The sequence below is a fragment of the Vulpes lagopus genome, chromosome 11 (genome assembly GCF_018345385.1).
Source record: "Vulpes lagopus strain Blue_001 chromosome 11, ASM1834538v1, whole genome shotgun sequence".
Lineage (NCBI taxonomy): Eukaryota > Metazoa > Chordata > Mammalia > Carnivora > Canidae > Vulpes > Vulpes lagopus.
The window spans coordinates 8968636-8981004 of NC_054834.1; the positions used below are offsets into that span (position 1 = coordinate 8968636).

The 12369-nt window shown below is 40.4% G+C and overlaps 1 protein-coding gene across 2 annotated transcripts in view; it reads right to left on the minus strand.

Moving 5' to 3' along the window:
• Positions 1-2519: 2519 nt before the first annotated feature.
• Positions 2520-12369, minus strand: part of SUGCT (succinyl-CoA:glutarate-CoA transferase) — a 725292-nt gene continuing 715442 nt past the window's right edge. For both annotated transcript variants that reach the window (XM_041773917.1, XM_041773916.1), the window contains one exon: positions 2520-3557. In XM_041773917.1, coding sequence (XP_041629851.1) covers positions 3394-3557 — 164 coding nt within the window. In that variant the 3' untranslated portion in view covers positions 2520-3393. The remainder of the gene's footprint in view (positions 3558-12369) is intronic.

The following is a 12369-nucleotide window of genomic DNA, read 5'->3' on the forward strand; positions in this document are numbered from 1 at the left end:
TTAGAACAAATATGCCCCTGGGTCTGTCTGACTTGTGCATGTTTTCTCTTTTCCCTTCCTGGTAATCGAACTGACATATTCCAACTTTCATTTTTTTCCCCAAACTCTCTTTTGTTTTGTGCTTTCCCCCGTGTGTGGGATAAATAGATGACTGCAAAGTATTTGCATTCATTTGTCGGTAATTCTTCTAGAGTGATGCTAGAAGACTTGATTTTGAATGAGTGTTGGGGGAAATGTGTCTGCTGTTGGAGTTGCTTATATCCCACTAATCCCACCACATAAACGTGTCCTGTGTATAGCCAGCCTGGTTTAAAAGTTCAGGCCATTTGTGCTCAGAAGATAGCTTGGTATGTCTATATAGAGAAGCTATTTAAGTATCTTACGAGAGTAGCAATTTATAAAACATTCAACCCTGGTATTGCTATACTAAGATTATAAGAAAAAATATAATTTTGTCCTGATGTCTGAGAAAACTTCTAGACACCAATAGGAGAGCCTCTGTGATGTTTTTTTATTTCCTTTTCCTAACTGCTGTTTGGAACGGAAATACCTTTTTAAAAATTTTTTTCTCATCTCCCTTATCAAATGATGAACATACCAGTCCTAATGCCACAAAATCAAAAAGGAAAAGAAATTAGCTAGATATTCTGGGTCTCCTAAAGATCATAATACTACAGTGTGCAAGGCTGGCATTCTTTCTTAGAAGCTTCAAGCCCATTATTTGGGAGAGCAAAGCCTATGAATGAAGACAGCACTTAAGCTACAAAGCTTTTCAAGTTGTCAACATGCTAATGTCATGGGATGAAAAAGTCAGTGGTGAAATAGCAAATTTAGGTGAGATGTGAGTGGGGTGAATTTCTCTGAAAAAGTCTGAAAGTAGAGGTCATGAAGTCTTCACGCAGAAGCCCCATGATATGGGCCTGTGTGGGTGAGGCAGCCTAGTAACCTCATATGAAATAGCCTGTGTGAGATCTCCTGCGATTTTTAAAATCAAGACTATACTTCCAACTCTTAGGAGATGGATCAAAGACTTGGACAAATCATACACAACTGGTCATTGTTCATTTCTCTTCTAGGGGACATTCAGAATACCAGAGTGCATGTGGAAAATATCATGCTCGATTAACCAGAAAACCATGGCAGCAAAAAGTTTAAGAAAAAATTAAGAAGGAAGACCAGTTGGCTGTGGACACACCCTTGGCTCCATAATGATTAACCCAACTAAGTTTTGAAGAATTTTCTAAGTCAACCTCAGACACAAAGCTGCCAGAAGGCAGGCCTTGACATACACTGAACTTGAGCATATGGTCTCTTGGTAGTGTGCTCAGCTTTGGGAATGTGTAAGAAAATAGGCCCTGATAATTAAAACGGCACATTTGTTTATAAGCATAACTTGATCTGGGCATATTGCTAGCAATTTTAGCCAGCGCAATGTTTCTTTCAGGACTAATTATCGATCTGAACTTGAAATCATTTCTAAATGATTTCTCTCATGGAGTCAGTAGAGTCCATGCTTTCTGTAGGGTGAGAGGTTCAAAGTTCTCTGGGATCATCCTGAATTGTGTAGATGGAAATCTGGATACACGATTACACTGGAGATAGTCTCTGGCAGTTACTCTTCTTCAGTCTTGGTGGATTTCAAGGTTTTAAAGGCATTTTGTGACCCTGTCTGAGTGATCAGTATCCTCCCACGCGAGGCTACCCAGATAGATATTTAGGGTTACTGCTCACTAATCAAGTGATTTGCATTTCAAGATATTTACTTGGACCAGTAGCAGAAACGATGAATCTGTTTTCTAAGATCACGGGGTTTTGCCAATTCTCAGTCATCTTGTCTTTTACTATTTTTTTATTACTAATTGTACATACATGGGAGGATTTCATTTAGATGTCTGGCCTGATGTGAATGTACCCAAATGTAGATCTAGGAGTTAGCCATTGGAGAAAAAGCGCTGCAGAAGGCATTACCCTTGTATGATGAAATTCTAACTTGTGGAATGACAGCAGGGGTGCCTCAGAGTAAAATGTTCACAAACAGCAAGGCAGGGAGGACAGTAAGTCTTCCAGGAATTAGTAGGCAGTCTTCTAAGACACCCCACGGGGCCTTGTGAGAGGACACATTTCCTATTTACTTGGAATCCTTGATTCTGGAAACATATTGGGGCTTATAGCATGGGTAAATGGCTCAAATCATCCCAATAAAAAAGAAAAAAAAACACGAAAGGAAAACCAGCTATAAATCACAGTTTGAAAGATGAGCATCTCTAACTTAACTTTCAATTACCACTTGGTATGTCATGACACGTATCAAATACGTGTGCCTAATGGTCATGAATTTAGATCGTGTCAGGATATCGATCATGAGGCCATTCGGTTCCTCGGTCTGTACCTGGGTTTGGGTGACTGGCAGTCTGAGTGACAATCTATCCCGGGACATAGAGTCAAATCAGGTGCCACCTTCTGCACAGAAAGTACTTTCTATACTTTAAGTTCTTTGACAAATACTTAAATACAAATACTTAATATTAAGGCATGATTTATTCTTCTACAGTGAGCATTCAGATTACAAAGGAATGTTTTCCTTTTATTCTATTATTTAAACATTTTTAATAGCTAGATAGTCATTTGACACTCATTTAAAAACCTATTGCATTTGTACTTGGCTCAAAATAAGGTACTGATTAAAGAGCCACTCTTCATCCCCTAATGCAGATAGATACATACCCTCCAAAATGCATCGATGGAAATTGATTTTCTGCCATGTATCATGAAATAATCAGAGAAATACAACATAAAGCCAATATTTACCCCCATGGGGAGAATGAAGCTCAGTTTTATAATGGACATCAGCAAAGCCCATGGTTTAAATTACAGATTAACAAAGGGTTCATGAGCTCAAAATTAAGTTATTCTGTTTAAAATCAATCACTAAAACTGTCATTCTGCTTATTGCTTTGACTTCCTAACAAAGGTTTAAATGAAGACTTTATGTGCAAGTAGAGAACGTCAAGAGATCTGCTCTTTTTCAGACCTGCGTGGGCTGGAGGGGCAAACGTTTAGGCTATTAATGTAATTAGAATGAGCAATGTATTTTTCCAGGAAAAAAAAAAAAGTCTTCACAAAAAAATCCCACAAATCCACAATTAATCTATTATCTGTGGTGGTGTGTGTGGGGGGAGAATGGTAAGGAGTAAAAGGTGGGATACGGTTAGAAAACGCTAGATGCATCGATACCAGGGCTATTCTGGAGGCGCCAGGCAGGAAATCTGGAATTACTCTAACTTTTCTTTGCAGAGGCAGGCACCAGAACTGGGGAGCCAGGGTCCAGAAAGACTATTGCCTTTGCTAGCAAAGTACATTCAGATTATGGTTTTTGAGAAAGAGCATTTTTCATCATTCAGTTTCATGTTGGGTCACCACTCTGGCGCTGAGCAGCTCCCCAATGGCCTTGTCGTCGTATCTGAGGACCTCCTTCAGGATGTGTGTCGTGTGCTGCCCAAGCAGGGGAGGCGGCCTGGCTTCTGACATCTTGAACTTACTGTATCTCACAGCTGGGCCTGTCAAGAGAGGAGAAAAGCAGGAAGCCTGTTAATGACTAACCTTAGGAAATTAATTACCCAAGCAGCCTGGGGTGTTTTCAGTGAATGCCAAGAATGTCACTGCCAGTTACAAAATCGTGGTGCATTTTGGAATGAAATGTATTTTCACGTGAGGTTTTCTTGACTCGATTTCATCCACCTGTGCAGGGGTCACCTGACCTGCCTATGCAGGTGGCATGTATGTGCCTGGCATGAGCCAGCCTGTTTCAGGAGTTGCCAGTCCTGTCGCAAAGACTCTCGGGGGTTGGTCACCTGGCTAGGTAGATTCTCTGGATCCAAAGGAACAATGACCACAGGTACATAGCATCTCTCTGGAGTTGTCCCTTCACCTGGGGCCATATTGCCAGCCTCAGGTAATCCAGAAGTTTATCATTCAGTGGCAACTATATAAACATAAAGTTTAATTCAACAGACTGCAGATCAATTAAGCCTCTGAGATTTTGCTGAAGTCTTGTGGCAGTGGAAGCAGTTATGTGCCAAGTTTCATTGTCAGGGAGATGTAGGTTTGCACATCTGCTCTGACACGTTGTAGCAGAGCCATCTTGGACAAGTTGCTTAACTTCTCCGAGCCTCAGGTTCTGCAACTAAACTGATGATGATAATGTAAGGATTTAAATGAAATAATGGACAGGAAGCACTCAGGAAGCATCCCTTAACCTACAACAATGCACGAAACTTGGCCTCTATGATGACAAAAGCTGCCATAGACTCTGTCTTGACATGGGCAGTGCAAGGGGGGGAGGATATTTATTGCCAGCTGTTTGCGGAGCACTGAGCCACTGTTCACAGGGCAACTCAAGCAATACTTTCAACAACTGCTGGAAACAGATTTTATCATCCTTGTTTTCCACATAAGGACACAAAAGCCCAAAAAGCTCAAGTTTTGTTCAAGGTCGCATGACTAATAACCAGGACTCAAATCTACGTCCAGTTGAACCGTCTTGCACGGAGGGCCATGCACTTTGTGTAACCTTAGCAGCCTGCTCTTCCTTTTCCACTTTTCCATGGAGAAGCTGGACGGGTGCCGGGGAGCATGTTGTTTCAGCAGATTTTTACCTTTGCTGCTCACTCAATAAATGGTATTTATGTTGGCTGTTCTTCACATCTCATTTGATTAGGCTTCGGGAAAACAAATTAGATAGTCACAAGAAGACTACAAAACAGTGCATTTCTATCTCATAAAAATTTTTCCAGCCTGCTCTTGATGTGGGGAGCGCATGGGAAGACCACACAAAACCAAAGCACGTGTGGGCAACACAATGTCAGTAAAGCAGCAAATGTGCTTCAAGCTCTTTGGAGAATTCCATTAATAAAGGGCCTTGTTGTAGAAGCCATTGTTGACGATAGAGAGACAGGACACAGACCGCTGCAGACTATCAAGCCACACTTGTGAAACACACACCACCCACTAGGGGCAAATGGCAACTTCCAACTGATGGCCAAAGTGTTTGCTTCTCTGAAGCTCCCTGAAATTCATTTCTTCTCCTCACACTTCTTTTTATTGTTTTAAATTGGATTTTTTTTTTTAAATTGAAGTGTAGTTGACATGCAACATTACATTAGTTTCAGGTGTACAACACAGTGATTCAGCTAGTCAATCCATTATGCTGTGCTCGCCACAAATGTAGCTACCATCCGCCACCACACACGCCGTATGGTAACCACTGGCTATGTTCTCTGTGCTGTGCCTTTTACCCTCATGACTCATTCATTCCATAACAAGAAGCCCATACCTCCCACCCCTTCACCCATTTTGCCCCTCCCCCCCAACCCCTGAAAAACCACCAGTTTATTCTCTGTATTTATGGGTCTGTTTCTGCTTTTTGTTTGTTTATTCATTTGTTTCATTTTTAGATTCATTTTAGAAGCTCACACTTCCTTTTCTTTTCTTTTTTTTTTTTTTAAGGATTTTATTTATTCATTCATGAGAGACACAGAGAGAGGGGCAGAGACATAGTCAGAGGGAGAAGTAGGCTCCCTGCAGGGAGCCCAATGCAGGACTGGATCCCCAGGCCCTGAGGGTTAGAGTTAGGGTTCAGGTTAGGGAATGAGAATAACCTGCCCAACATCACACAGGTAGGAAGTGAGAGTCAGTTCCTACTGACTGGATTTGTTGGGTTCAAGAACTTTGGTTTTTAAACAGAATAATAATTTGTTGATGTGAAATTCACGTAACAGAAAATGAAGCATTTGAAAGCGAACAATTCAGTGGCACTTCGTATACTGCTGTGCAATGACCGCCTCTATTTAAAAGTTGCAGGACATTTTCATCACTCCAAAGTCAGACTCTCTATCCCTGAAGCACTTTCCTTCAGCTTGGCCCTCCACTGAACCCCTGGCAACAACCACTAACCTACTTTCTGTCCCTAGAGTGGTCTATTTTGGATATTCCATATAAATAGAATAACACAATATGTGACCTTTTGTCAAAAAGGTGACCTTTCACAAGCATAATGTCTGAGATGCATCCACCTCGCAGCATGGATCAGTACTAAGGACCTGGACCTTGAACCTCCATGCAGTGGGTATGAGGGAATCTTCAGGTCCAGCCATACTACAGAGCAGTTCAGTTTGTGTTACTCCCATGCTTTCATGGCAGCTTCCAGAACTACCCTGAAGACTCTGCTACCAGTTTGGGGTGAGGGGTATTTAACATTTTGCACAAAAATGTCCTAAAGAATTTAGAATGGCATTACCAAATACCATTTACTAGAATGGTATATTAAAGAACTAGAATGGTATTGCTTGGTTTTTAGACTTGCCAGTATTAAAGGCCCTTGGAAAATACTGCATATTTGGAAAACTTATGCTTTCCTAAATAATTGTATGTTATTAAGGAAGCCATATCACAGTTGAATAAATTGTATATAATTTTTCATAAATTCTTCAGAAACCAGGTCTTTTGACTATGGTTGAGTTCAGAAAGATTCTGAAGCTGGGGTTCGTTCATGTAATTTAAGATCAAGGTATAGTGTATATACATGTACAGTACTGGCAATTTTCAAATCGTAATCTTTATACATTCTTAAAATATTATTTTTGCCATATGGTTTATTAAAAAATTTATACTCTCTCTCTCTCTCTCTATACACACACACACATATATACATATACATGCAATAGGACAAATACAATTTATATCTGGATCTCAGAGAGAGCTAAGTTCTCAAGAGTCCATTGAAATCTCCTGTTCTCACAGTCCTGTGCAATAATCCCAGGTACCAAGGACATCCCTCCCAGTCTAGGCTTTGCACAAAGGGAATAAATGGCTTTTAAAATACATTTGTCTCAAGAAGTACAAAATGTCTGACATAATTATTTACATCTAAGGTCCAGAAAGAATGAATAATTTGATCTTCCATTAAAAAAAGATGAGCAGATAAGTCACATGTTCTTAAATTACTTTTTGGCAAAGGAACATCTATATTCACATATGCTTTCAAACACTTGCAAGCTGTGTGATCTTGAGAATTCTTAAAGTCCCTGAGCCTCAGTCTACACATTTCTAAAATGAGGTTGATAATAACTACCAAGGGTTGGTCTGAGCATTTCAGTAGTGTAATATGGGTAATATTCAATATCTGTAATTAAGGAATACATATGAAGATAATATAAGGTACAATTTTGTTTATAAAATGAGCAAATCTGGTGACTGTTTGGGTTTTTCTTCTTTTTTTTTTTTTTTGGTTCATTTTTAAGAGGTCAGTGACTAGTAGGAGTAGAAGTTGGTAAAATCCTTCTGGTGGGAATTTTGTCAACTAAATATGAAGAGTTTGAAAAGTGTTCCCATACTTTTCATACTTACAGAAATCCTCTTTAAAAATGTTCTATAGGGATCCCTGGGTGGCGCAGCGGTTTGGCACCTGCCTTTGGCCCAGGGCGCGATCCTGGAGACCCAGGATCGAATCCCACATCGGGCTCCCGGTGCATGGAGCCTGCTTCTCCCTCTGCCTGTGTCTCTGCCTCTCTCTCTCTCTCTGTGACTATCATAAATAAAAATTAAAAAAAAAAAGAACTTTTAAAAAATGTTCTATAGGGGATCCCTGGGTGGCTCAGCAGTTTGGCGCCTGCCTTTGGTCCAGGGCATGATCCTGGAGACCCGGGATCGAGTCCCACATCAGGCTCCCTGCGTGGAGCCTGCTTCTCCCTCTGCTTGTGTCTCTGCCTCTCTCTCTCTCTCTCTCTCTCTCTCTGTCTCTCATGAATAAATAAATAAAAATTAAAAAAATAAAATAAAAATGTTCTATATATGTAATTAAAAATGTTGACAAATTCCATAGGTAGGGATCTATACAAGTTTTCAAATATACTTAATATTCTTAATATCTAACTTCTTCTTACACAACTTTCTAACTTATAGCCTATAAGGGTTCTTCGTGTATAATTCTGTACATTAAAAAAAAAAAAACTTTTAGCTTCCAAAAGTTACCTTGTTAGGACAGGTGTTTACCAACCATTCCCTCACATACTGTGCTCAAGTCTAGCTCCTTCCTCTCTTTCCCGATGAAGAAGTCACATAGCTACAGTGTTGAAAAATATTTGGAAAATATGTCCAAAACTTGAGTACTGGTTAAATAAATTACAGAGCATTTAAATGATGGCAACCTGGGCAGTAATTTCAAGTTGTATTTTGGGGGACTTTGAACACAGATATTCTCTCCTGAAATAACACTGACATAAAGGCTTAGAAGTTAAACAGACAAATATAAAACTTCACGAGTGAAGAGAATGGGTGGTAGCATCACCAATGAATGAGATATTCAACAAATTTAAGAATGACATGGGTAAGATAATGTTGATGTGTCTTTTAAGGGGTAGAGAAAGCTGAAGCCCCAAATATTCTATAAGAAGACTGAGAGTAAGTAGGTATTAATTGGCCCATTTCACCCCTCAAGAGATTCTGATCTTAAAATCAGTGGTTATGAGAGAGATAGGTCTTAGAAGAGAAATAGGACTAAAGCAGAAGTATTGAATGGGTCAGTTTAGACTAACTTATTAGTTTGTACTACCAACTAGAAGGAAAATTAAGCTTGCTTTCAAGTTTCTAAATGAATATAATATTAAAACTAGAATTTCATATCCAAACAATGTATCAAATATGAAGACATTTTCAAACTTTCAAAGATAAGTATGTTTACTAAGTAAGTTTCTTGATCCAGTAAAGCATGGGAGTAAATAATAGAACGATAAAATTTTGGTACCCAGTGGAAACCAACCAGGGAGTACAGGGAAGGAAGACCCCAGGATGACAGCTCAGACTTGGACCCAGTCAATAAGGTAGAAATGGAAGAGGATAGAGGCCTTTGAAAAGGGTGACTGAGAGAGCAAAAGAGCCTTAATTGTATAACTAAGGATACTTAAAGACTGGGGAAATATAATAATAAGATAAAATTACATTATGCAAGAAAAAAAAATTAGAAATTCTAGAAAAACTTGCATATGAAAAAAAAGATCCAAATATGAAGCAGATTATAATGTGGCAAGATTTTAAGTTACTGATGGAATATAAACATAGAAAATCCAGTTGACCTTGATACCAAGAACACTGGAGTAGTACATAATACCTGCGCATCCTCTGTAATAGTACTAAGCATAACTCTCGTTTTATGGATCAGAAGACCAAGGTCCTTTAAAGGGTCAGTTTGTCTAAGGTTACCCAGCTAAATAAATAAGAGAACCAGGACAAGATCTGAATGTCAGACTCCATGGTAAGTGCTCTGTCATTCAACAGGAATCTGTTGAACTAAGGGTTGCCAACAATTAAAGATATTTGAACAAATACAATTTATAGGGATTTTTATTAAATAATTTATCCACTAACTAATTCTACATAAAATTTTTTCATATCTATCTCTGTGTCAAGTTCTTGGCTGCAGGATCTGGATATATATTAGCAAACAAATAGTTAAAATTTTAGGAATTATAAAACTGTCTAAAATTTAGCTGGAAAGAGGAGAATATTATAGGCAAGTGGGGAGAGGCCAGAGTGCTAGGAAAGGACTGTTCTAGGTGGGATGTATGATAAGGCCAAACTGATTAGATGATCTTTAAGCTGAGTCCTAAACTGATTGAGTTTACTGTACAACTAGTGGAGGAAAGAAGAGTCCAGGCAGCATGAACAGGTTTGATGTTCAAGAAATTACAAAAAGATCCAGTGGGGCCAGAACAGAATTTGGTAGAAGGGAGGTTCTCAATGAAGTTGGAGGGAGAGGCAGGGCAGAGAACACACAGGGATTTAAGAGCTACAGTAGTGATGGGGCATCGGGGTGGCTCAGTTGGTTAAGTGTCTGACTCTTGGTTTCAGCTCAGGTCATGATCTCAGGGTGGTGAGATCTACTCCGAGTCAGGCTCCGCACTCACCATGGGGTCTGTTTGGGATTCTCTCTCTCCCTCTCCCTCTGCCCCTACCCCCACTTGTGTGTGCACATGCTTGCACGCTCAGGCATGTGCGCTCTCTCTCCCTAAAACAGATAAATAAAAGCTAAAAAAAAAAAAGAGAGAGAGAGAGAGAGAGACATTACAGTAGTGAAGTTGGATCTTATTCTGGGTTCCACGGAGCTTTGAGAGCAGTGACGGAACTCTTGTGTTGCGAGGCAGAGAACGAGATGAGGTGTTTGGAGGGCTGTTGTGGGTAGATCAGAAAAGACGCTGGTGGCCCAGACGATGATGGTGCCTGTAGAGTTTGAGGAAAGTGGGTATGTTTGGGAGCTGTGTCAGTGACAGAATGACAGACAGGGATTGCTGGTGGATTACATGGGCCAGCTGTGGAGAGAAAGAAAAGGATCAAGGGAGAATCCTGTGTTTCTGGGTTGAGAGACTGGTGGGGCCATTTGCCAGAATTCAGGGAAGACGGAATGAATTGTTGAAGCCCAGGTTTGGGTGGAAGCAGAAGCAAGATTCTCTTTTGGACACGCTGTTTGAGGGCCTGTGAGATATCCAAGGAGACAGGTCAGTGGGCCTTTAGCTATGCAAGCCTGGAATTCAGGGAAGATTTGGGGCCAGGATATATAAATTTAGAAGTCACTTACCATCTAAATGTCCACATTCCAATACATATATTTTCATGGCAACTGTATTTATTCCAACATCCTTGATGCTGAGGATTTTAATAAGTTGCTTAGGGAGCCTTTTCTCTACTCTCCAAGCTCTCTATCAATTTCTACTGCATCAAAAATACTTTGTGTCCATAGGAAGCAAATTAAAGGAATAAAAAAAATCTCTATAGCTGACAAGTTTAGAGAGAAATGCATTTCTTTAAAAGAGATTCCAAAAATAAATAAATAAAAGAGATTCCATATCCTTGGCCTTAAACAGATTCCCATTGACTTGACAGCCAAAAATAGGGCGTTTTTACTTCTGCAAGAATTGTGAACATTGTGCCGCCACAGAGAGAGGCAGGGAGGGAAACTGAGTCAGATCCGCTTAGGGACAAACTAAGGTGGAGAAGTTTTTTCTTTGCCTTAATAAAGGCAATCAATCTGGAAAACACTGAAATAAATGCCCACCATAGCTATTCTGAGCACATAACTTGGGACCAAATCTGGAATCCCAGGTGTCATCCTTTCGAGGAGACCACCCAGTCTAATAACCGGTTTCAAGGCTCTGGGTCTACCTACATCCCTCACCAGGAAGGGGGCTGGGGTGGCACAGCTTGTAGGCTGCACCCACCTCCAAGGGAGGACTGCGTGTAATATGCTGGGATTGTCTATAGGATTCTAGGAAACTAGAGTTCAAGAGTTGAAAGCCAACACAATGCCAAGGCAGGTGAGGAGGAGTCCAGTCCTAGTTTGTAAGTCATACAAGGGAAGGTCTGGAACTACTACTGAGTCTTTGCTGTCAACGAGGCCCGGGGCCGACTGCTTTCTGGCTGTTATCTAATTCGATCCTCACAATGATTTCAGGCACTTTTTTTAATATTTATGAATGCATTGTATTCCATATCACAGAAGAGCAGCACAGAGCTCCTAGGGGTTATGAAATGCATGTAAGAGCATATAGCAGATGCACAGATAGGTCTGCTGACTTCGTAGCCACTGCTTTTGAGAAGTGATATAGCAAGGTGATTAAGAGTGTGGGGTCTGCATTCAGTTTCCCCTCCTCTTCTGGTTCCTTGCACTATTTCTTAGGTTCCACACGAGTGAAACCATATGATAAGCGTCTTTCTCCTATTGACTTATTTCACTTAGCATAATATCTTCTAGTGGGGGGGGGGGAATCAGAGAGGAAGACAAACCATGAGAGACTCTTAACCCTGGGAAACACACTGAGGGTCGCTGGAGGGGAGGTGGGTGGGGGGATGGGGTAACTGGGTGACAGGCATGAAGGAAGCCATGTGATGTGATGAGCACTGGGTGTTATATGCAAGTGATAAATTATTGAAAACTACATCTGAGGGAAGTGGGGGTGAATGGGTGACGGGCACTGAGGGGGGCACTTGACGGGATGAGCACTGGGTGTTATTCTGTATGTTGGCAAATTGAACACCAATAAAAAATAAATATATTATTTAAAAAAAAAGAAAACTGCATCTGAAACTAATGATGGATATGTTGGCAAATTGAATTTAAATTGAAAAAAAAAAGTGTGGGTTCTGGAACCAGAGTGCCTAGCTTCCCATCTCGGCTGTATCTCCTTGAATATTTACCTAGTCAACCAGTACCTCAGTATCTTTCTCTGTAAAATAGGGATAATACGGGTACCTATTCCATCAAGTTGTGAGAATTTAGAAAAAAGATCTTAGAAGAGTACCAGGCACACAAGAGGCAGTTAA